The sequence below is a fragment of the Puntigrus tetrazona genome, chromosome 12, assembly GCF_018831695.1.
Source record: "Puntigrus tetrazona isolate hp1 chromosome 12, ASM1883169v1, whole genome shotgun sequence".
NCBI classification, from domain to species: domain Eukaryota; kingdom Metazoa; phylum Chordata; class Actinopteri; order Cypriniformes; family Cyprinidae; genus Puntigrus; species Puntigrus tetrazona.
This window is the reverse complement of record NC_056710.1, coordinates 18,793,948-18,820,671: the sequence shown is the minus strand read 5'-3', so window position 1 is coordinate 18,820,671 and position 26,724 is coordinate 18,793,948. Positions and strand designations below refer to the sequence as shown.

The 26,724-nt window shown below is 38.6% G+C and overlaps 1 protein-coding gene across 1 annotated transcript in view; it reads right to left on the bottom strand.

Annotated features, from left to right (window-relative positions):
* Nucleotides 1-1,198: 1,198 nt before the first annotated feature.
* The window catches only part of LOC122355345 (transcription elongation regulator 1-like protein), a 76,918-nt gene continuing 51,392 nt past the window's right edge, over nucleotides 1,199-26,724 (bottom strand). The window contains 13 exon segments of the mRNA XM_043253517.1: nucleotides 1,199-1,252; nucleotides 1,254-1,340; nucleotides 1,342-1,357; nucleotides 3,511-3,629; nucleotides 3,842-3,931; nucleotides 4,082-4,190; nucleotides 6,080-6,155; nucleotides 7,284-7,435; nucleotides 9,156-9,192; nucleotides 9,195-9,243; nucleotides 10,251-10,333; nucleotides 17,514-17,526; nucleotides 17,580-17,635. Of these exon segments, the coding sequence (XP_043109452.1) occupies nucleotides 1,199-1,252; nucleotides 1,254-1,340; nucleotides 1,342-1,357; nucleotides 3,511-3,629; nucleotides 3,842-3,931; nucleotides 4,082-4,190; nucleotides 6,080-6,155; nucleotides 7,284-7,435; nucleotides 9,156-9,192; nucleotides 9,195-9,243; nucleotides 10,251-10,333; nucleotides 17,514-17,526; nucleotides 17,580-17,635 (941 nt within the window).

The following is a 26,724-nucleotide window of genomic DNA, read 5'->3' as shown; positions in this document are numbered from 1 at the left end:
TTGAAAAGAAAAAATTGATTGAAAAAATGTCACATCTTAATTTGCAAATAAAATAATGTTTAATGCTTATATTCAAGATCGATGCAGAGAAATGACTGAAACCTTTTGGGAAAAACTATATTGTTGAGCCCTGCATATAGTTTTTGGTGCGTATAAAAGCTGACAGAAAAATGTAAAATTGCATTTCAACTATAATAAATAAAATAAAATAATTTATTTATTCATACTTACAAATAGCTACATGAATTGAATGCAGCCAAACACATCTAAACAGTCCTTTCAATTAAATTTCTCATTTACTGTAAACACAATCCACTTGCTCTTATTTAAAGAAATAGTTCACCCAAAAAAATGAAAATGTATTCACCCTCAGGCCATCTGACATGCAGTCGAGTTTAAAAGGGTTAAGAGAAATTGAGCGTTACTAGTGGATTATTGTGATTGTTTTATCAGCTGTTTGGACTCTCATTCTGACGGCACCCATTCACTGCAGAGAAGCCGTGGTTTTGATGAAGAAACTAATCTACGGTACGTCTTAGATGGCATGAGGGTTAGTAAATTGTCAGCAAATGTTTGTTTTGGGTGAAGTATTACAACACTTCACCGAACTGTACATGAATTTTCAGTAAAAAGTATCACTTTAATTTTTTTACGATATCATGACAAATGTAATTACAACAAACCGTTAGACAACATTTGAAAAATTCTAGCGATACACAACACCACTTACCGACTCTCACAGATGCTGTGGAGAATCTGTGTCGCACTCTGACAAAATAGTTTCACTTCTACGGTCACTTTTAGCACAGCGCCAGGCATATCAACACTTATGTACAATTGATTATAAAAATCATTTTCCGCCTGTGTGCACAGGTCAATGGCTTTAGATACTTCCAGCGAGTCAAACTCTGTTTTCGTGTTCAGCGTGGTGATTTAGGAGCCTTGTTATAGTCAAACCGGAGATTAAGAGCTTCAATATGAAACAGATTCAGATATTCAGAGTTCATTCCCAAACTGCTGCTTGAACTCAGCTGGATCTGCCTTTGTTCGGTTTGTGTGTGAGTTAGTCGTTAAAAAGCAAACTGCCCTTGTGGTTCGTTCAGACGTATGGGCAGATGGTATCACAGTATACATTGTGATAAACGGCCACAGGAAATCAGTTCACAGTATTGTGAAAGAGTTCATGGCTTCAAAAGACTCATCTCATCTTCCTCAGACGAATTCTATTCTCCTTGTCTCGCTTCTTTAACGCTACCGACGAACTGCGTGAAAAATAACTCCTGGTCTTTCCTCTTCAGAACTAGTTTGAATCGCGGATCTTTTCCGCACTTTTCGGAAAAATTCTTTGAACGTCGACCTGCGGAAAAGAGAACATCAGAATGAGATCCTTGATGGTCATCAGATGTTTTACGTCATCGGTGTGATGGTCCACTATTGTTGAGTTGTAAGAGGTCTGATTGTGGTTGTTTTTAGGCTAGACTTTGAAAGCCTTCTCTATATAAAGGAGATCCTGAAGGTCTTTATTCTGAAGTACACGTGAACCTGCCCAGAACACTAAAGAGCACAAAATCACAAAAGAAACGTCCCTCATTTTGATGCATTTGTTATCTCCTGAACTCGTAACTAAAATCTTTTTTTGTCAGGGAATTCAGTAGTTGCAAAAGTTGAGTTGTTAGCATTAGGGGTTAAAGGGTTAGCTCGCCCAAAAATGAAAATTAGCCTGTCTTTATATACCTTTGGAGCATCCTAGGTGTATGCGCCTTCCTTCTTTCAGTCGAATCCAATATGAGTTATAGAAAATTGTTGTGACTCTTCTAAGCTCTATTATTGCAGTAGGCGAGTGGTTCCCTTTTAACAGTCTAAAACAAGTTAAATAAAGTGCATGCAAATGTAATACAACATCCCTCACATGGCTCCGTGGGGTGAATTTACTCCTCCTGTAATGAAACCATGGGTTTTTGTAAGATAAATATCCATATTTCGCATATTACATAATAAAGCTGACTGAAGAAACGAAGAAGACGAATCGAAATGTAGTCTCTTGGTTTATATCAAAATCCTCTGACATTTTTCTTTACAAATCCTCGGTTTGTGCTTGTAATTCATTACTGCCATTTTGTTTTGTTCTCTCTCCGCTGCGTCCTAATCACGCAATGCAATGCATCTTATGTCATCCACCAGGACTGCTTGTGGTTTGAAACAGAATGCATGGATTCACTACAGGGGGCCTTTTATTCACCCCCGGAGCCATGTGAGAGACGTTTTATTACATTTAGCATGCATCTTATTTAACATGTTTTATACTGTTAAATGGAACCACACGCCCAGTGCAATAACAGAGATTAAAAGACCCAGGAAAATGTTTAATATATACTGGGATTGGATTTGCCTGAGTCACATACACCTAGGATGCTTCAAATGTAAGTAAATGACAGGCTAATTTTACTCTAACCCTGTAACATGCAAGTTTAATATTAGCACTGGCTTTTCAAAAAGACATGAACCTTATTGGCTTGATCTCAGGACTCACACTAGTGAGTGATGTTAGAGGCTGTGGTCTTTGCTCAGGGTGTATCCCAAAATGTGCACTAGCAGCCGTTGTTTGCTAGAGGAAGCAATCATTAGCATTCTTGTTAGCGTGCCCACCTCCATCGCTGGAAATAGAGCAGTAAAGTAGAACCTCACTCCCTAACTGAAACTAGAGGATGCAGTCTTTAGTGTCCTTGTTAGTATGCCCGTGGTCCGCCTCACATGCCAGAAACGCCAGTTCCCAAGTCCCACTCAGAGCAAGCGGTTGAGTTACATTGGTGCCGTGACCCAGATATAGGCGGGAGAGTATAATGAAGGCCAGCTAGCAATAGCTGAATAGTTAAGCATCACCTCTTGAAGCTTTAGCAACTGACACTATAGGCTGTGATCTTTAGCTTCCTTTGTTCTTCGCACCTCACATACCTAAAACGCTATTTCAAGTCCCACTTAGAGTGAGCTTGGCAAGTAGACCTGGATAAAATGCAAAAAGTGTAATAGCACCTTCTACCATAAAGCAGTAAAAACACTGACAGACAGAAAATTCCATCAGTGATGGGGATAGACATAATGCAGGCATATGCATCTGTATGATATATCACTCAGTACCGTAAAGTGATGACTTCCTACAAATGTTTTGGTTTAAAGACGGAGCTGCGAATGTGTTAATTCACATATTTTCGCTTCCTTTCGCTATAAATGAATCTGGTAAAGAACAGAGTAAAATGAAAGAAGTCTCTGTGCAACCTGCAAAGATGAAACTTCAAGCCGAGTGTTAATCCCCGTGGTGTGTTTGAATTTAGTACTGTGTGAGACCTTTAACAAGAAACAAGGTTATCATCAAATACACAAACCCAAAGAAACGTGGACCTAAACTGCAAAGACCATCAGTTATTAACACCTTTGCTGAATAAATAATCCGCTCTAGAGACAGATTTTATTACCAAGTCAGCAAAAGCAGTCACACTTATTTTATAAGCTCACCTGGATGTGATTTTTGATTCCTCTAGCAGTTTCCTGTACTCTTCTTTCGCTTGCTGGAGTTTGCACTTTTTCTCTTTATGCTCCTCTTTCATTCTTGCTTTGACAAACTGATCGTAAATCTGAGGGACAACAAATAAATCAATGAAATATTAAAATAAAATAAATAACGTAAAGTGTACAGTTACCTTGATAAAAGACATTTGGTCTCAATACCATCTACTAGCATTTTTTAAAACCACAGTAGGTCTGTGGAAATGTCGAGTTAATGCAGTTTGAAGTTTTATTAATGTTTGAGGTTGATTGAGGCTGATGTGAAAGCTTTGTGTCATACCTGCTTTCGTTCCTCTGGACTTAGCAGCAGGTACCGAGGATCAAATACGATTTTGTGCAGTTCTTTCTCCCAGGTGGAGAAAGCGGACACCTGTTCCAAACACACAGGCTAAATGATGCCCATCCAAAATAACTGCATGTCAATTACACCACTTCATTTTAAGATTCAAAGTGTGTGCAGATATACAAATTCTGTATGTGTGGGCCAAATAATGGTTGTTATCATCACTGGATTTCTCACCCCTCTTTCCAGAAGCATGTCTCTGAAGTGGCCGATCCGGAGCTCCAGCGGTAAAACCATCCGAAGGGATGATCCATTTTTTCCTTCACAATCAACAGGATGGTCTAGTCTTCAAAGGAATAGATATACAACAGCTCTGATAAGTAATTCTGTTAATAGTTTATCCGATACAATGAAAAAAATAGTTGTAGAAACAATTCTCACTCAGAAAAAAAAATTGCTTAAAGGCTGCACCTTCAGTGATTTCTGAGATATTTGAAATCACCAAAACAAACGCACCTCTTCTCAAAAGGATAGGATAGATAAGACGCATGTAACCACCTCATCATAAGTAGACACGCCTTTTACAGCTGATTGGCTAAAATTGGTACATTGGTTTCAAGCGTAGTCCGATACTACTCTCAGCAGAATTTCTCAGAAATTGCTTTTACTGCACAAAAATTACAAAGAAGTAATTACAAGTAGCAAGCAGGGCTGCAAGATTAATTGAATGCAATGGTCATGTCAGTAAAACCGGTAGTAGTAAATCTCCATTAAATGGAGCTGCATTTACTATACAGAGTTTACAGACTAACTACCACAAAAAAATTGCAGACAATATAATTGTATGATTATGAAATTAAATAATGAATTCTGCAATTATGACAGCTGTTTGTGTAGCTAAAAGTATGTGAAAATACCACATTTAATCATGTTTACATTACCACATTAGCATCAGTCGAGTATTTGAAACAAATCCTTCTGTGAGATGATGTGGCTTCTTACACAGACTAAAGCATGCAACATATTTGATAAAATATTCTAAGCAGTGATAAATGCTATGTCGATTAGCATTGCGTTATTATACACTTTATTATAATGAAAATTATAATAAGTACTCAGAAATCATATATTGTCGTAGTCTTGTGTTTATTAGTCATGTCGCCTGACTCTTGCGTCACGTTTATGGTTTCCAGTGTTTCTATTTGAATTAGCATTTATTGCAAGCTGATAATCTTATGTTAAATCTATTGAATTTTTTTAAAAGCAAATGCATATATATCATATATCAGTGCCCCACTCATCAAAGTTTAATGTAGAAAACATGAAGCCGTTGACTTTAGCTACATTAAAAACACTATTTAAATGGGCTCCTATGGAGACCAAAACAGAAGAGCATCCAATCGGAAATTAGAATTCGTAATGGCAGCGCTCTTCGTTTACTCAGGAAATCGATCTGTTGGCATTTCCTGGATTTCTTCTGCAGGGCGTATTTGGAGTTTATACGCTAGAGCCGACCTCAGGCCTTCAGACGGAGATTTAATGCGGATAATAGAATTGTGCTTCACTGATAAGATGTGCATGACAATCGTAGCTTTCAAACGCGATTGTAAAAATGTTTTTCTTATAAATGTACTCCATTGCTCTGTTTTAACTTAAAACATCCATTTTTACAGTGCAGTTCAAGTTTTTGCCAAAGACTTCTAAATGGATAACTCTCACAACTTAAATATTATATTATATGTCACTTCATCTATTCAACAATTCCGACTGCCTCTTTTGCTATCATTAGTTTTTATCATACACTTCGGTTTGAACACGCTTTGTTTGTCTTGACCTCTTGATTTTTCATTGAGTATTAAAAAACATATCAGCCTATACTAGCCTAACTAGTATCAGCCGCAAGGAAAAAAAATCGTAGACAAATCCAAACCGTCGGAAATGAAATACGCAACATAAACAAAATCTCTTCAAATTTTCTCGAGATGCGAAATGTTTTCTTGTCTCTACGCAGACATCTGGGCGTACTTCAAACATCCTCCTGTTCAAGTTAAATCATCTCTGAGAGAGACAGATTGAGAAATTCGCATCAAGCTGTGAGTGCAGATGTTGCCCACCAAAACCGGAGACTTCCTGTTGCGCTGCGATTATTGAGGTGAGTGACATACAACACGTCTGTTACGAGATCCTCCTCATCAATTTAAATGGACTTTGATTCGCTGGTTCAACCCCACTTACTTGTAGCGTTTGGTCTTTAAACTATGTTCCTCTTCATCCTCATCGTCGTCATCAGCATCAGCATTTGAGCCATCGTCTGTTGATGGAGCAAATCATGCTTTCAATCAGTGTATATATCCTAAACTGTACCTGGGTTTAACATTGTAAACAGATCACCAAAAGAAATGAACGATAAATTAGTAAAAATATGCAAGAAGCTTGTAAAGATTTACGCGCACAAATCCAGTTGATCTGCATTAATGTACCTGGCTCATGTCAGGTTGTTAATCCGAAAAGCACAATAAGAACAAATTTACTCGAACGGACATATTTAAATTATAGACACTGAATAGATTAAGGTCATCGATAGATAATCTCCACGAAACAGCAATAAAACTAAATCAATAAAGATGAAAAGCCTTGTGGAAATCAAGCCAACCGTATAATAACTTCCAGACAAGATCCAGACTAATTCAATATTTGCAGAGCCGCTTCATTGGATTACGTCTTTTAGTTAATCCACGAGAACACCAGTTCTGCAGTTGGTGGGTGTATTAAAACTTTGCTTGAGCATCATTATCACACTGTGAGGATTAAACTTTCAGTCAACTTCATCCCTTTATACAGGCTCTGCTCTGGTATTTCATATCATAAAGTCATGAGTTACACTTCACTGATTCAGCAACTTAATCTGAACATAAATGAGTCCTACCTTGAGGCTACAGTAGGGCTTGCCAACCTGATCTCATTAGTATTACGCTACTGTTCAAAACTTTGGGGTCAGTATCATCTTTTAATTAATGAAAAATGCCAGTAAAGTCTTGTCTTGTCTAGTCTTGTACAAATAAAATAAAAGCTATTTGAATGGTAATATATCCTATAACAGGTTCATGGAATATGCATTTAAATCACAAGTTGATATATTTAGATGAGACTTATTTAGACATTAGACCAAATATGTTTAACGGCATCTTTTTTTTTTTTTTTTTTTTTTTTAACATAGTTAACACATTTACTGAATCTTCCATAACAGTTTTTGTGTGTGATTTCTAAATATGATGATGTTTCAATTATACTTCATACTTGCTAAACTTTTGATGTTAATTAAATACAGTTTCACTTTGCGCCATCTGGACTTCATAAAAAATAAATAAATAAAAATTGCCATTAAATGGGTCAGAAACCACATAAGTGTGTTAAGTATTATTTCCAGCCAAAATCTCACCTAAAGAGTCTTTCTTGCGTTTATGAGGCGGGTCCTCGATGATTCGATTGAGGTCTCCACGGTCTTTCAGATCCACTGGTTTCTCCCATACTGACAAATGCATGGTGGGATTGAAGAAAAACACCCTGTCATCTCCTGTCCACACTACACACCTACAGAAACAAGAAAAAGATGCATTTATGCATTCGTATCCACACAGGAATACAATCCGACAGGCTGTGGTATTCTGACTGCGACTAAGAAATCTCGATGACGAAAAACAGTCTCAGCAGCACCAAAGTGACCCAAAGAGAAGATTCTGGGTCACAAGCAACAGTTCTGGGTATTCTGGGAACAACTAATTTAATTCATTTAATTCAGATTCTGATGTATTTTTTACACAAGATTTTCAAATGGATAACTCCACAATATGTCCAGCATCAAGTATCTACAAGCCTATTACACATTTAAGTTTTATGTCATAAATCTAAAAGCGCCCTTTTTTTTTCAGATGTTCCGCACTAGATATTCTTACCTTACAGTGATAATTTAAGACCCATTTCAGGCTTCATTCAGGCCATGTCGGATAAAGTATTCATGGATTCTGCAGTAGTCTGTAAGGTAATTTGATACAACCTCATGCCAACCATGACAAACCAATCCTGACATTTCATTTTGCAACCCCATCGCATCAGGGAGATCGGCAGTGCCTTCCTGTACCATAAAACTGACCCAATGATATTAAAATTTTTTGAAACTGAGCATCCGTTCTGCTTATACGCAGTTATTCATAGTGCAAACATATGGTTAGCACTAGACACATGCTTCATTTGTCTTTCCATTAATATTGCAGGGATTTAAATCATTTCTATGTAACCTCCATATAAAACAATAACTGCAAAATTAACTTTTGAAGCAAGAGCTCTACCCAAAGGACCATTTTATTGCTCAGAGGTTGTTTTTTATGGCTTAGAAGACGCAAAGTAGTGACTTCAATACTTTCTTATGCCTTTCTTCCATCCAGGCTTACTATGCAGAACAACTTTAAGCTCTTCTTACATCAGATGCATTGGGACATTGGGACATTATTGAGGTCTCTTCTGGAACTATAAAAGAAATATCCGATAAGTTGGAGACTTAAGCAAACAATCAGTTTGTTCTCCATTGAGTTAATTTTTCATTTTCATTTGAGGCACTAAAGAGATCTCATTTGATCGCTCTGAAATGCGGTTTTAACACGGGTATCTAACCAACATCCATATCTGGATAATCACACAACAGCTTCAGTTCTGGTGTCATCAACCACATGTTAAATGCATTTAACAGTGAAGCCAGTTTGTGTGAGTCAACAAAAGCTGAACGCGATAAGCCATGACGCCTGGCGGGCTACAAAAATGTGTGTGTGAGTGTTTGTTTGCAGTGAACGAAAGCCCACACTGCTTTGGCAGAGAAAAAATGGAAGTCTTGTATAACATGTCGTCCTCATGCAGGTTTTCGATTGGCTGTCAGTGCATCTGTTTAGCACTGGAGGTTTGCCATGTGCACTGCTGTATTTTATTCAAGCATGTATTACTGTCATCAAACAGTTATAAAGCGGCATGCATCATTTAGACGCTGCTAAAACTGCTGACATTTATGACAGAATGAGAGGAGATAAAACAAACATCTTTATGTCACTATGGAAGAACAAAATGGCTATTAAAGCATTCGAAACAGCACACTTACAACAGTGGCATTTGAACGTATATAGGTTGACACGGAGACGACATTGCGAGAACACAATTGATTGGTCATTTTCTTGCATGCAGAAAGTCATTTATTAGCAATAAAGATGCATCAAATTGATGGCGAGCCATACAATCATATTTGCACAGAAAAAAAGCGGGTAGTTACCATGGTGATCCAGGTATAGGCGTAGATGCAACTGGCGCTTGTCTTTGAGTGAGCTGTCCTCATCCATACTGACTTTAAAAGGCCCATCCTGCACACAAATGCACACATATAAAGTATATATCAAAATATAAATTGTATATATATATATATATATATATATATATATATATTATATATATTATTAAATATTAAATAATGATATAAAATCAATATGAAAAATACAAAAACTTAATATATATAATTATTAAAAAGTAATAATAAAAATATAAATAATGCTAAAATAATACAGATAACCAAACAATTTCATTAAAAAAATAAAAAAGATTCAATAATAATCCAGCACTGAAAATATCAGTCAAAATCAATCTAATAATCAAAAAAAAGATTGTTTTAATCAATACTTGTATATATTCTCATACTTATTTCAGTATCCTAGTTTTAGAACATAAATATGGGGATCAATCCAAAATTTTTGTTCAACAACAGACAGAGGCTTTAAAACGGTGCATATGTTTTTCTGTTTTTTTTCTACTCTGTAATCATGCAGGGAAAGTGAACCTCAATTATCTCACCCCAAACACAGGTTACGAGGCTAATAATAAAATATAGTGTTGATTATCAACCTGATAAATGATGTAGATTTGTTCAGCCTTGAACACACACTCTGAAAACAACCAATTATCCAGCGCCTGCATGACGAGCGATGCAGATTACTGATTCTCTGCATAGGTCGAGCAGCGTGGCTTACACACTCTTTACGGTCAAATGAATTACCGTTATGGGGGATTTTTCTAATTAATCTGGCTGAGAAGATTTTAAAAGTCACCTATGGGGACGCTGTGGTACAGCGCTCTTCAACAAAGCGATTATTAACTCAATCTTAATTGGACTCCAAATCTGTGCCCACAGTCTGACCTTTTCCGCAAATCAGTTCGATATTCTTTCTCTGCGTCTAAGACACTCCAAAACAATTTCCATGCGGACCAAGGTCTGGCAGCCAATGAACATTATTATGATGGCAATGATGTCGATGTTGCCTATATAACGTTTTAGGAATCAAATACAGCTAATGAGAGAATGATAAGGATTACCAACCTCAGCTTTAGCCTCTGGGTTTGGATCACGGCGGAGCACTAAGGCATCTGTGCAGGATGGCTTCTTCAGTTCCAAAATCTTATCTGAAGACAGAGATCAATGGCAAAACATTGTTTCTTCAAAAACATAGCGCCTCATCAATAGTAAATTCACTTCATATTCATGTTCATGTTCCCATATTCACTTCATCCACTAATTAAATGGCTGTGGCATCGAATCAATCAATGAATTCCCATAATGAAAAACACTGCAAATCAGTTTATACTGAGAGCTTTCTATTTCTTCTTCTATTTTAAGCAGAGCAATCATCGAGGAAAGAGGGGTGCCTTCATTTGCATGCCTTCATAGAGTATGCTGATATGTGTAAATGACAGTATTCTTCACTGCTTGACTGCAGTGTCTCGGATCTCTGAGACAGCTAGCGAAAATGCTTTTTCGCTTTAATATGGACGATTTGTGTGCATGATATTCATTTAACTTTTCTATTTTGTTTTAAAAAATATCCTGGCAAATATGTATCACAGTTTCTGTAGTAATGATGCCCGAAAACCTAGCTTTTGAGCAATTATATTTTAAAATATGAAAAAAGAAATCAGTTATTTTAGTATTTAAATAATATTTCAGATCAGACAATTTTAATCATATTAGTATGTTTGCTGAAGGGTCACTGAAGACTGCATAATGGTGTTTAAAATCACCTTGCATTACAGAAATACTTTAAAAATATGTTATAACACCTAACGATATTACGTATTGATTGCATCTACATTTTTTACCAAATGAATGCAGCCTTGGTGAGCAGACAGTCATGACGCTCTGAACAGTAGTGTTGAGTTGGAAACAAAAACAGTACATTTTACAAAAAAAATACTATTTTAGTCTTTCTACTTTCAACATCTTGTGTGGTTAATTCAACGTGTTACTTGGCTAATTTCTTTGTTGGTTCATCTTGAAAGCACTAACTGTGATGGCTACTTGCAATTTCTGAGTGCAACATTTTTCCTACATCATTTTTTCTCCCTAACATACACAGCGTGTTGCATTACAAAACGTAGAAATGCCAATTGCTCTTTATGAACTCATCGACGGATCATTCCAGAACATCAATAATGTATTCTAAAAAAAAATCGCATTACAAGTAACATCAAAAAGTTATCAAAAGACGTTGCATTGCATTCTGAACATCAATTGATAAAGTAAAACCTTCTAATAACAACCAGCTAACAGCTGGCGAAGTAGATCAATGAAAAACCAACACACTGAGACTGTCAGTAATGGTAGAAACCATTACCACTACACCGTCCAGTCACTTTAAATAGTTTGAAACTCAGTCTAGCCCAAAATAATTTTAGCTTTATCTCCATGGAAAGGTATGAAATTAGATGTGGCAAGCATAAAAGGTGGAGTGGGAAATCAAATGCGCTGCTTGATCTTTTTGTCCTGCATGAAATTAAACTCAAACGGAGGCTGCACACTGAATTCGGCAGCTTTGGATAAAACAACAAAGAAACGTCGGGAGGAAGCTCTTGTAGAGGTGAGAATGTGGTTTTTGTAAAGGTTGCCTTGGTTCTACGCCTGCCATTACAGTTAAAGACAGTTCATTCTGACAGGAAAAACAAGCGATTTCAGTCTTTCCTCACAGAGTAGCCAGACTTCCAGAGGACTTGAATATAGAGGCTTATATAGTTATATACAGTTATATAGATTTGCCTGTAAACTACCATCGCCCAACTCCGACATCCATCCATTTTTGCGTTTCATGGACGATGAAAATCATGAGTAATAAATGAAATGTTGTTATTGGATGAGCCATTCCTTTAAAACCTGACTTGAATCAGACATGAAAAAGAACGCAGTTTAGCATAAACTAGCTTACCATTGAAAAGTTTGAAATTTTTAAAAGAATGTTTAAGAAATGCTGTTGTTACTTAATGAACTTTTAGAAAAGGGCTTTAAATCGCAAGATGTTTAGCAACAACTAAAGTATACCAGCGTGCAATGGGGCTAACAATGTGTTAACGTGCTAGCAGCTTGCTGCAACATGTTCAGCTTGTTTGAATCATGCTCAAAATATGCTAACAATTGTGTTAGAATGCTGTTCAAAAAAAAAAGAACAATTTGCTAAAAGCGTAAACAATGAAAACAACTAGCAGCTTGAATCAAGATATAATATGCTATAAAATAGCTGCTGTAAACTTGTCAAAACAGCAAATGTAAAAAAATTTAACAAAACATGCTGTTTAATAAGCTTGTTAAAAAGCGCGTTAAAACATGCTATGCTAGCGTTTATAAAATATCTACCAACATGTTGAATGGTATTAAAAAAAACTTCTAGCTGGTCTCCTGCTGAAAAAAAAAGCGCATGTTGGAGTGCGTTTTAAAGCTGGGATGCTGGTTTAACTGGTTCTTTGCTGGTTTAAGTTGATCCTAGCTTGTTCTAAGCTGAATCTGTACATTATAAACTGACAATGGACCATCTTAAACCAACATCCAACAGCTTTAACAGTATATGCTGTTTTTTTCAGCGAGACTGGGTTTAGTGGTCTGAGGAGGGTCTGAAAAACTTTTTCAATAAAGTTTTTATTGGCCTGTTGGCATTTTCTGACTAAAAAATAACCTTCAAGCTTTTAAATGTAAATCCGAACTTCTCAGGCAAGCCCGATACCAAAGTGTGTCAACAAACTTGAATCAGTTCTTCAAAGAAAGCCAACTTTTCAGCGAAGGGGGTAAAAGGGGGGCATGAGCTAGTAATAAGGTACCTAAAACAACTAACACAAATCACGATTAAAGTTGGATGAAACCGTTCTGAGCCCGTAACAACTCTTTGTATTACAGCGGCGACTGCTTTGCAATAAGGCTGAATGAAGAATTCTGTTTGTTATATCAGTCATCATCCTGGGCTAGGCGTTGATGAAACACTCATCACGCCTACACAAAATACAGTCATCTGTTTCTGTCCAGAGCAGACACTTCCTTGGCGGCGCTTCCACTCTGAAGACCTTATTAGATGGAAGAATAATGGAGAAGAATATCTGTCTGACGACTAGTTGAATCTAAGCTGTTTATGCTGTGATAAACACAGAACTACCTTCAATCCAAAATATGTGTCACACAGGAATGCAGAAGAACTTTAGTGGTGGAGACACTGCTGGTCAGGATTAAATCTGTTTAGCTAGAGAGACTCTTGACTATCTTCCAAGTCAAGTCAACTTTATTGTCAAATATGCTCTATGTACAACATACAGCACAGATGAAATTCCTTCCCTTCTGACCTTGCAATCATGCAGAATAAAGAATAAAGATAAAGAATAAAAAACTAAAGTATAATAAAATAATGGTAAAATGTCTAAAATATCTAAGAATATAAATAGTGCAACATTAAACAGACAGACATTAAACATACAGACAAGGCACTTGTTGGAAAATTAGAAATTAAGTTAAGAAGAAGTGAGTGATGCGTTGAGGGGTGCAAAGAGGTGTAGACCCTGAGATTATGAGTTCGGTTTATGTGGGGGGCGGGATCACAGTCTGAGGTCTGAGGCCTGAGGCAGGACCCGAGGTGAAGGGGTGAGTGAAGGCAGGGTGGAGTAGGGAGGTTGAGTCTCCTGACACGCCTGGTGGATGAAACTGTCCCTGAGCCTGCTGGTTCTGTTCGAACTCCATGATCTCTTCCCGACGGCAGCAGGTTGAAAGAGGCAGTGGGATGGGTGGTGGGGTCTCTGTATCTGGTGGCTTTTTTTAGGTAGTGAGGCGAGCGTTAATGTCCAGAGAGGGGAGAGAGACGCAATGATTTTCTCGGCAGCTCTCGCGATGCGCTGCCGGTGTTCTGACAGGACACGGTGCGAGCTCCGTGCCACACCGGCCGATGCAGCGAACAGGATGCTCTCGATAATTTAACACTCTGTAGAAGTTCTGCATGATGGGGGTGGGCTTTGCTCTTTTCGGTTACGGAGAAAGTACCCAGGCGCTGATGGGCTTTTGGCCAGTGATGCGGTGTTGTGACTCCTGATAGGTCTTCAGATATGTGCACCAGGAACTTGGTGCTGTTCACCCTCTCCACTACAGCACCGTCGATGGTCTGGCCCGAACATGCTGGGTGTGCGCTCTGAAGTCCACAACAATCTCCTTTGTCTTCTCCATTCAGGTGGAGATTGTTATCTTGCACCACCATGGCCAGCCTGCTCACTTCCTCCTGTAGGGTGTCTCATTGTTGTTGTTGATAAGACACACAGTCGTGTCATCATAAACTTGATGAGAGTTAGAGGCTGGATGATGGGTACAGTCATGGGTCAGCAGTGCTGAAAGGGGCTCAGCACATCCTTGGGGGGCCTGTGTTCATGATGATGGAGCTGGAGGAGTTGCTGCCAGCCCGAACTGCTGGTCTCCGTCAGGAGGTCAGCAGCCAGTTGCACAGGGAGGTTGAGCCCCAGCTGGCCAGTTTATGGATGAGTTGCTGGGATTATGATTGTTGATGCTGAACTGAAGTCATTGAACAGCATTCTGACATGTGAGTCTTTGGTTTCCAGTGGTGAGAGTGCTGAGTGGAGGGCCAGTGGAGACCCGGCATCTTCTGTTATTCGGTTGGAGCCGATATGCAAGTAGTAGGGGTCAGGGCAGGGGGAGGACAGACTTGATGTGGTGCATGACTAGCGCTCAAAGCACTTCATGAGGATGGGAGTGGAGTGCACGACGAGGCGGAAGTCATTGTAACAGGAGGAGATGACTTTTTGGTGCGGGATGATTGTGGTGTAGTTTAAGACGCGTGGGGACAGGCTGGCTCAGTGAAGTGTTGAAGATGTCCGTGAGGACATGGCAGCTCAACAACACAGTCTCTCAGAACACGACCAGGGATGTTATCCGGGCCTGGGGCTTTGCGAGCATTTGTCCCTCCGAGACAGCAGCCTCAGCACTATCAGGGGACGAGTATCAACACCTGGTCGCAAGAGAGAGGTGGTAGCTTCTGTGCTGGAGTGTTGTTGTCTGCTGCCTCAAAGCGGGCGAAGAAGTTGTTCAGATGTGGTTCCAGCAGAGAGGTGGAGCTATCTGGGTCCGTGAGAGGGCTTGTAGTCTGTGATGGTTTTAGTTCTCGCCACAGGTTCTACTGTCTCTGCTGTCCTGAAACAGTCTGCAATCCTCCTGGAGTACTGTCTCTTGGCCAGTCTGATGCCCGAGACAAGTTGGCCTGGCAGTCCTTAGGCCCACCTCGTCCCCAGCTCTGAAGGCAGTGTTCCTGGCCCTCAGGAGCCTTTTGACATCCTGTTGTAAGGTTTCTGATTGGCCCGGCCATGGTGATGGTTCTGGTGACAGTGACATCATCATACTGCACTTCCTCATGGGGCGTGGTCTCCGTGTACTCCCTGGAGGTCAGTGATGTTGTTGTAGGTGGCTGCTTGCTTGAAGACCTCCAGTCTGTGGTGGAGAAGCAGTCCTGGAGTGCTCTGCCAGATCCCACAGGCCACTGCCATGCCTCGCTGTAGCTGGTTTTGGCCACTTTAATCAGTGGCCTGTATGCTGGCATTAGCATAACAGTGGTGTGGTCTGAGGCTCCAGGTGGGGGAGGAGAGAGGGGCTTTGTAGGCTCCTCTACGAGCAGTGTAACATTGTCTAAAGTGTTGGTACCTCTTGTGGGAAAAGTTGATGTGACCATGGGTTGTGGAAAAACACGCTCTTGGGGTTTGCGTGGTTGAAATCTGTCAGGATGAGAAAGGCATCAGGGTGGGCTGTGTTCTGCTAGCTGATGAGCTGATAGAGTTAGTTCAGTGCCTCACTCCTGTTGTTGCTGGAGCCAGGAGGATGTAGACTGCCACCAACAATATGGCACTAAATTCCCTCGACGGGTAGAATGGCGACATGATGATCTGAAAGCTCCTGTGGAGAGCAGTGTTTACAGACCACAACATGATACGGCACCAGCATCACTGATGTAAACACAGAGTCCCCGCGCGAGTCTTCCCCCTCGGCGGCGCTCTGTCTGCCGGTGCTTGCGTTGGCGGGCTGGCTGAATGCACAGTCGAACGCTGTCGTGAGCATGTCTCCACAAACACAGACACAACACTCCTTTCGCCGTCTTGGAAGCTGTGCGGAGTAGCGAGATGTAGTCCAGTTTATTGTCAGTGACCCGTCGTTGGCCGGTAGAGTGGTAGGGATAGCCGGCGGTGAAGAGGTAGCCGTTAGCCTAGCCGGATGCCTCGCGCTTCCCCCTCTTCCTGCTTTCACTCATGTTCACGCCTGTGGCGCTCCCTGTGACTTGGTTGCAGGCGTGAAGTGCGATGATCGAATGGGTCTCCGGGGCTGACCGCGACATACGCTCTTCCATGATCGCTGGATCAATGTCGCTTATGTCGCATTGCTCGTTTTACGATGGCGAGCGGAATTCCTGCGGGAGTATGTGGCCTTGTGATCAATGGGTGTAACAAAGGCGGACAAATGCACAAGGTGCACAACAAAAAGACACCGCGCCGATTGCAGGGAGAGGAGCATGCGTGCGCGCCGCCATCTTGTTGGGACAATTTTCCCATGTTGTAACATAAAATATAATGAATTTCATGAATGCTTTCATGACTCCTTTCACCTTATCAGTAATAAGCAGAAGGCTATATAATGATGTCCTTTAATTAAAGCCTCCAGCAGAAGTGCCGCCAGATTTGGTATTTTGGAATAAACTTGTTAGATATATCACAGAAAATCTATGCAATTTAAAACAATTCCTCACTTCAGAGATGGAAAAATAATAACTCTAATAAATAAAAATGGACTCCGATTGAATAAAATGAGTCGTACAAGAAAGAAAGATGAAAAAAGCTTCTCTTTATTATAAAAAATGTGTATAACTTGATGATGGCTCTGTCCTTTAATAATGAACAGATGGAATAATGTTTAAAATAGCTCACATATATGCATATGTATTTTAAAATAAAATATATGCCAAGGCTGTATTTGTTCAGTCAAAATATGGTGAAAAATTACATCATATTTACGATATTATAAAATAACATTTACACCTTTTATTTTTTAGTGTCACATGATCCTTCAGAAATCAGTCTGTAATTTACTGCTTGAGAAAATTCTTAAATAGCATTAATTTTAAAAAGGTTATCCTGTTTCATATTTTCTTTTTTTCATCCAGGATTCTTTGACCTAAACCTTTGAATTTTTAGTGTAAACACACCTATGAATACTAATGAAAGATCATTGGCATACACTGCAGAAAGCGGGTGTAGGAATGTTGCTTAAGATTATATAATATTTTATGCGTTATCGCACCTGTTGCTCTTTGCTTTCCAGTTTCCAGTGAGTAGGGTCCTCCAGGAGCAGTGAGTAGCGTTACGCGGTGATCTGAGAGGGCAAGACGGGTCCCAGCAAGCCTTTCCAGCCGCCCCGTGTTCCTGTGTGTCACAAAGAGAAGATGGAAGAAGATTTGACTATGCATGCAAAGAGACCTACTGAGAGAAAGATTAAACTGACTGGTAAGCTCTAACTAGTTTCTAAATAAGTAAAATTAAAAATAATAAAATATATATATATATATATATATATATATATATATATATATATATAATATTAACAAATCCAACTAGACCAGCTTAAACTGAAATAAGCTGTTTTTTACACCAGGGATTGCATTAAACCATGTTCTTTCTTATTAACTGTGACAAACTGTGAAAAGTAATGCTATTAGAGATGATGCCAAGGACACACTGCAAAATACACAAACATTATGCATTACAAATCAGTCTGGCTATCCATTTTCCACAAGCCAATAAGGCAATGGATTAAATACAAAAAAACTCAAACCCACATAAACAAACCTACAGGAGTACAATCAGCAAAATAATTCCCTAGATCGACATAAATGATGCTTTCATCGTTGGGAATCAAAAGAGCGTTTCATTTTTCTCTCTAAACTTATTAAACTGATCAAAGCTTCAATCAAAAGTTCGTCTGGATGGTTAAGCGGTGAAAATGTTGAGAGAGGCTTGAGGCTTTTTCCTCATCAACGGGCCATATTTAACCTTTAATTTTCTAGCGTCTGTCCGGAATTCTGCTCAACAGACTCTGCTTGTTCATAAAAGGTTAATTACATTTGGCTTCAGCTCTGGGGCTGGGCATTGCTGAAATCCAGAGGGGTTGACAGATTGTCAGGTTGAATATGTATGTGCCATTTCCACGAGCACAGAAAGCAGATGCATTTTTAAAGCATTTGTGATGTTCTGCTTCACAAAAACAGTTGAAGTTATCAAGCTTTCTCTATTATAAATGACATTGCCCTTTCTCTTTCTGGTCTTGCCCTTTTAAGCCACAAAATATAAATGACGTTAAATTATGCAAATTGAAAGAAATTAAACTAAAAAGCAAAACATAAAGTAATAAAAAGCAATGCAATAAACTAGCGATATATTTTTTAGATACGTTTTAGTTATATAATAACCCTGCGTGGCAAAGAAGTAAAAGATTCAATAGAAAATATGTATTTTTCAATGCGCATTACTTGAAAAAATGCAAATGTAAATCAGATATACATTAAATAATGCACCTTATAACTTTAAATATAAAATACTGCAAAAAATCATTGCATTTGTTATAATGTCTGACTCTGGAACCTCAGTTCATTATGAAAGAATATCAGTCACAGTTGTGTCCTGTCAGTTACTTTTTGAAAAAAAAGATGTATTGTGCGTTATGGGAGTTAAATGAAGAGGAGATGATGAGATCTGCTCATTAAAACATTTAATGATGCATGAACTCATGATTTGCATCTGTTCGGCTGAAACAATACTACTGTTCTCGCTATTACTTTCAGATCTGGGAGACACACACACACACACACACACACACACACACACACACACACACACGCTTTTACCACACACACGCGTACACAGATGCTGGATTGATAACCTAACCACACTTTGTGATATCTGGCTTGTCTCTAGTTTACTGGCCATTAGTTTTCATTTATTTCCCTCAAAGTTTCATATGTTGTGAGGCCTGCTCTCTTTTGAGGACGTGTCTCACACATATCTCATCAATCTTGAATTAGCTGCTTGCATTACGTATAAAAAGAAGAGATCGTTTAATGAGAACAGGCACTCAGGCCTCGGTAAAAAGTTGTCTTCCAGCTTAGTCATTAAATAATTAAAAGCGCATGATCAAAAACCTGAAAACTGATTAAAGCTACCCGAATCAACAACGAGAGCGTAACGTTCGCCGTCTCTGCTCTAGTACCGCTTTTCTCATGGTTAAATTACGACATGAACTTGAGCAAACAATCTCAATTTTCGTTTCGGGAGGAACTGTCTTTTTAAAGCTTTTTTTCCTTTTCGCTTTAAGGGTAAAAGAGGATGAATTTGCTCATAAAGGTTTAGAGGCATCCTGTATAAACCTGACTTAGCCCCTGAACCGTGCAAATCAAAACAGGGTCGATCGGTTGATATTACTCGTGGGAAGGTTAAGAGACTTTGATGTGTTTTGATGTCAGGACTGATGGGATAGAGGGTGACAAGAGGACATTATCTGTAATCTGTTGTTATGAAGGCATCAGACGGAGGCAGTGAAAGCTTTCGGAATGACCTGTATGAGACAAATGGTTGCTAGGGGTGAGAGACAGAGGAGACCTTTACAGTCGACGTGATGTGTGGTGAATGTCTGAGGTTAAGACGCAAGGTCTAAAACTGTGCATTCTGCTGCTAAATGTTTGCTATTTGGTTGGGCTAATATAAGATTGCAGCGTGACTACAGCAATCGAACAGAAATTATACTGTTCTGCGTAGACAGCGATTCTGCATGGGAGACTCGACTCATAAGTGATTCCGAATAGAGCTTGGCATTAGCATGTTGCTAAGCTAATGATGCATAAAAATAGACAGCTCACACAAATAGTGGGTAAAACGGTGTTAAATGACTTTAGATATATGTGTAGACTTGTGAAAAGATATATTTATGCTGTCAGAATGTGTGCTGGAACCCAGAAACGATTTATGGTGGCATTTTTGCTTTTCAGACTCCATTGTCCCAAAGTCAGTGGGGGATTTGAATGGGGCCTGGGATAAATGCTTGAAATAAGGTCCACGGTTTACGTTTTATTTTAGGATCAAAGGATTTTTGAAAATGTCTGGAAAAAGGAAGGTTAAGTGGCTGAATTGGACTACCGAGGTTGTCGGAGACATCATTAAATTGAACAAGAAAACTGATCGGATTTCTGCTTTTCCATCTCAAACTTTCCTTCTTTACAATACATTTAAAAAAAAACTGAATGGAGGTGACGCTGAAGTCAACTGACCATGGAGTAGTTTGCTTATAGCCAATTTTTTACTTCTGGCAATTGTATTAAGGCTTCAAAAATTCATGTTTTTTTTTGTGAACAAATGATGAACAAATCTGTTATCATAACTTTTTATTGTCTGGAATAATCCAAAAGCCAATGCACAAATGAAGAAATAAGGGTGGAACTAACTTCTGAAATGACCTCTCCTCAAAAACACTAACAATTCTATTTTAGTGTGACATAATTAACAATAAAATACATATGTAAGCAGCTTATTAAGTTCTAATAGTCTAAACATTTCCTCCCATCTACCATTCATAGTGATTTTATGTTTTTGTTTAACCACACAAAAAGCAATAGCTGATTATTTAAAGTCAATAAATAAATAACCCAGCAATTGCACAGCTTTTAAGAAGCGATCCTAAGACTGATGATACACAAGGCTACTTTTTGAACAATGTTGCTAGGCAACGTTGGGTGATATAGGTGACACATAAGGCCCACTTACAATATAAAGTATCCAGATAGACATCTTTTACCCATTCTCAATAGGAAAATGCCCCAAAACATTGCTTCATCTATCATCAGCTTAAGAATCCATCCTTGACGTTCTGTGATTCTTTATGCAGCTGTCTGAAAATATCATCTATAAAAAGTGCCTTCAGAAAGAGTAAAAGTACAGGTAGTCTCATCCATGCTGTGAGTGACTGCCAAAATAAAGCGTGAAAAACATATTTCATTGAAGATCTGTTACGATGCCGGCTTCCAGATATGCCAGCCTATGAGTTAAACGCAGGTTTGTGTATCAAAATATTAACATAGTCTATTTACGAACAGGCCGCATCTTTTATTAGACGCATTTGTCATAAAGAAAGAGGTGAACTGTAATGCACCCATTGTATCCCAGTAATTTGTATCAATTTACAATTCCTGTCATGCTCATGCGGCCGAGAATAATAAATGTTTATTTATTTGGGAAGCAGAACAGCCTCTTCATTATGAATGAGAATGTATTGCTGCTGCTGACACTGGACCTTGACTGAAGCCCGTTACCTGATCGTATCTGCTCACCGAGACGATTCGCTGGCCTTACCATCAGACACGCTTCTGTAACTTCTGATTATATTCATTCAGAGCTGGGTAGCTGGTCAATTTTATGGACCTTTTATCACATCACCAGCCCTTTAAACAAGATCACTACCATGAAGGAGCTAACTAATAATCCTGAAAATGAGCGAAGTATTTTGACTCAGGAAAAACATGCATTATATTAGTAACTCAAGGTAAATAATTACCATGTCATAAGGCTTACTAAAAACAGTAGCAACTTGTAGCATCACATTGGCATTTCATTTACGCATTAAGCATAACAATCACTTTCAGATTTCAGGCAGTTTTTTTTCGTCTTCTGCCAATTTTTATTCTGTCTGAAATCGATTTAACTACAATACTTCAGAAATAAAAGGTGTACCTGACCTAAAACCACAAGTATCTTGCAATCAGAGTAAAAAAAAAAAACTTGTTCTGTTATCCAGGGCCCAAAAATATTGTGCAATATTGTCTGAGCTGTGAGCAAATATAGTACCTTTCTCCCTTTCTCGAACATTAAGTCAGCAACACATAAAAAAATAAACCAATAAACATGAGCACAGACACGATTTCCCATAATCAATGATTTTTCTCAGGAAGAAAAAAAAACATTGAATACAGCACACAGTGAATTTGAGAAATAAAATGTTATAGTACAGAAAATTGTATTGTCAGTTTGGATCAATTGAATGCATTCTTGTTAGAAAAGGATACAATTTTCTTCAAAAATTAAAAATCAACCAATCAGTCGTACTCACCTGAAACTTTTTTTATTGGTTACTACAAGGAAAACTATTTTAAATAGACCAAATATCTCAACGGTCCAATTGATTCAAGACATCTCCAGTTACTAGAGTTTAAAGCTTTCTGGACTCGGAACATCCTTTGGGTCATTTGAACTTCCAGCTCTGATATCAACGCAGTTTTAATAAGTATTAATGCGCTGCACAGCAATAAACCATCTAAATCACCTTTCTGCCTCTCGCTTTCTCAAACTCTAGGGAACAATGATGCTGCTTTTATTTACGTATAATGTGTAATAATATCACATGCTGTGAGATAATTAAACCTACGGTTTCAAAACTCTGTGCTTCATAATCCATTTTATGAGTCATATTATTTACGACAAACTCTGAGTCTCCGAGCGCTGGCTGCCTCTCCCTTCCATTTCAAACCTCGCCCTGCCAAAACGTCTCGTATCAAAGAAACAAAGGAATAAAATGTGACCTAGTTGAGTCCCACGGCACATCAAACGCACATCAGAATCAATGAACGAAGACGTGCAGTGCATCTGCCAAGAAATTGCGAGCATTTCAACTCCGGAGACTCCTGTTGGCCTTAAGACGCAACCGAACCGAAGGCTTCCTTTGTGGAGGCATCAAGAACTCCCTCTCACGAGCTAAACGCAGTGGCCCAAGGGCGAGAGTGTTTTGGGAGAGATGAGTTGAATGTTAAAAGCTGTGTTTAAACTCTTCCTTTAATTAATTCTGGGAATAATTATGAAAAGCCCAGTGTGGGTTGGAGTTTGGTGCCTGAGAGATTTAGGTTATCTGGGCGTAAGCCCGCTAAAAACAAAATGAATTTTATATTTTACAACATCAGCCTGTGATCCTTTGATTGGATAATGGGTTTCACTCTGAAGTATTATTGCATTCATTATTGTTGCCAAAACTAATCCCAGTTATAACATCCATGAAATTGATATACGCTATCAGATACAGCTTCTGAAAGCTTCTAAGATGTGTGCTCTCTGAAGTTGTGGCGATGCAACCTATACTGTCAATCCTGGATTCGAATATCTAGTTTGTCATGGCGGCCCAAAGTGTGGCTCTTACCCTTTTAGGCTGTCATGTCTCCAGAACTTTGAAGATGAGTTCCTGTTTGTCATATCACCCTGTCATATAAAAATGACAACACAATTTCACAAGCTCTCGTCATAGCGGCACTCCGACTTGGCCTGCGCGCCATATCCCTCTGCATAATTTTCCCATCGAGTACCACTTTAATCAGTCTTATGTCTATATTTGGGAAAACCGCTGTTGAAATGCTGTTTTATACAATCACCAAATTGCACATAAGCGCACAGATGCACACGTACACAGACTTGTCGACCTATGCCTTCTGATAGCGATCTGCCGCTCGCTGTTTTTGAAGGATGTCACGCCTCAGCAGTGCATTGTGGGAGGCCAATCAGACCTGTCGCGTCAAGGTTGCCACCCCTGGCCTTGCTAATCTCCCCGAACAGATCCGTCTAAAGATCAGGTAAACAAAAAGCCTCAGATGCGTGACATTAATTTGCGAATTACACGGATCAGCAGGACTGCACAAACCCACAGAGATAGAAACAGTGAGGAACTCAAAATTTTTTTGCCCGTTTGAATTCCACAGTGACAAAAGTTCTGAATCAAAATTGCAAAACTCTAAATCTATTGTTCCATTGGTAGGGCCTCCTGCTTTTAGATCTTAAAGGGATAGTTCACCCCCCCAAAAAAATCTAATTTAAGCAAATGTCTATTAAGTAGGCCAAAACTACTTAATAGATATTAGGCAGCAGCATTTTTATTTTTGGGCAAATTATCCCTTTCATCAATATATTGGTTCAGAGAGATGGATAATCAAACAAAGGAGCACAAACCAGCCCAGAACGCACCAACTAAGATAAGTTAGGTGCATATGGGAGGATGCGCAAGAGACAAATTGTCCTTTCTGGACTGAGCAGTTTAAATAAAAATGGCAGGATGCAAGAAACACAAATCGATATCTATTGCTTGATTCAGATAACCGACTAAAACAAAAGTTCAAGTGTCATTAGGATACCTCAATACTAGGGCAATAATGGGCAAAATAGCTCAGACTTTTCGCAATAAGGAACGCTTCAAAAGACATTTTAAAAATCAAAACATTGGTGGAAAAGACCAACAGGTCTAGTAAGTGCATCAAAACAGCAGTAAGAGTAGGGGAACGGCTTATTTGTTATCTCATTGTTGGTCAAGCGCCAGATTTTAATTCTGACCAAATGCTATAATTACACACCCCAAAGCAACATATAATTAATGCAGGTTAATAGAACAAAAGATGTCAGATTAAATAAAAAAATTCTGTACAGATGGTACTCTAAAGACAGAAATAGGTATTTTAAGGTAATTTAAGTGTTATGATTGTTCATACGTTCATATACTTTGTTGAAATCATTAATAGTTAAAAATATAAAAAGAATAAGTTCTAAATAAATGCACCCTTGTGAGCAAAATAAATTAATTTGAAAAACATTTATAATAAAAATATATTAATACATACAGTATAACGGTCCAAACTATTTATACAATGTCGCTTTTATTTTATCCAAAGACAAATAAAGTGAAGCTGCCACGGAAAATGGGTTCATCACAGCTTTCAGGTTGTTAATCAAGTCTAAAATTAAACCAAATGAGATCCTGCTTCTGTTAATACATCCACTGGCATATATTTGCAATTTTACTTGATTACTTGATTTATTAAAAAAGGGGAAACGCATTTATTCCAGCATGGGAATTGAACCCGGGCTGATCTGCATAGTAGCACTTCCAGCTCTGGCCCGACTACACACTGCATCAATTTAATGGTGCGTGATAACGTTTTTTAAATATTTTTGGGGCGTTATTTTTTGCTTGATACACATTTCATTTATTCAGTATTACAGACGTGGACTCTCAATGGCAAGGGTTCTTATGGAAGCCCAGAAGCTCTGATGCAATTCAAATACTGACGCCTTAACTCCCACAACGATCCCCGGTCTTTGTGACTGTAAAGAGGTTTAACTTCTGAGAAATCCCAGAACAATTTGAGTTTAGCCAGAAATCTGAGAGGATGCAATCCCTGATTGTTTCCTAAATTGTTGTGTCGAAGAAGTACAAGTGAAACATGGACGGAAAATGTTAATGCTAAGCGAGTTCTCGCTATGTGGTCGGGACTACTGGTTTTTAAAAATTGTTTTGCTATAGAACAGAACAGCATTATATGGTAAAAAAAGAGCAATAAATAGGCAGCCAAGACTTTCATGCAAGGTCCTTTCTGTGAAATGGCTGTTTGATTGCTCTTCGTTATGTGCCCTGTTCTGTTTGTCTTATTAATGAATTTGGATTTAATTGGAGATCTAGATAAAAGGACACGGATGTACTCCTGTCCCTCGGAAGTGCTGGGTCAATAGAGATTACAAGAGTGAAGTAAGTCAATTATACTAAATGCCAGCCATTTTCCATCTGTGAAGAACATCTCCTGCTTTAAAGGTCACTTAGGATCTTTAGAAAGGTGTTTAATCTTGCTCCTGGACATCTAAGTTCCTGCAGAATTTGTGCAAATAGAATTACAAGCCCACCTAAATGACTAAACAAAAATGTACTTTGCTGTTTACAAAAAAAGTTGCAGTTTACAGACGTAGGAAGGCGTCGACAATGCAGCTTGCCATTTATTTGTGGTTAACTTTACTAACGTTTCTACACCTTGTTCAGTAAAATCATGTCCGAATTCAGTTCAATGTCTAAACGTCTAAATCACTATTTTAGTGCAAATCCATCTGTCGCTCGTTTAAAAGTAGACAGAAATCAGACATTAGGTCCACGTGCAATGAAGCTAAGCTCATGTTTAGTTTTAAATGCATTGTTTAAAGAATGAACTCAACTGAGATTCACTTCTTTTATTCAATTCACATCATGTTAAGTTGCATAGAAAGGAATCGATTATAATTTTATTCTGCAAAATAAGGCAGCTGCGAAATATAAACGTGCAATTGACAAGAAAAAAAGAGAAAAATTCTTAAATTCTTAAGATTCTTAAATTCTGTAGTGAAGAATTTTCACTTATCTTTAGATACACTCAAAATTGTAAAATTAAAAAAAAAATTAAATTACATTCATTTATTTTTGCACAAAATTAAATTCTAAATCATGGGATAAGTTTCCATTGAAATTTTTTATTCTGCGGTGAAAACATGCTGTCTTTTAAGTCGATGAAGAAGCAGGGTTTTTGCTGGTTAACATAATTTGTTAAGGACCCATCAGCCAGACAACCTTGAACTGCTTTGAGGTTTGTGTCGATCTAAGCTGGTCCTTTAAGCGTGAGCCGACACTTGAAACACATTTTACT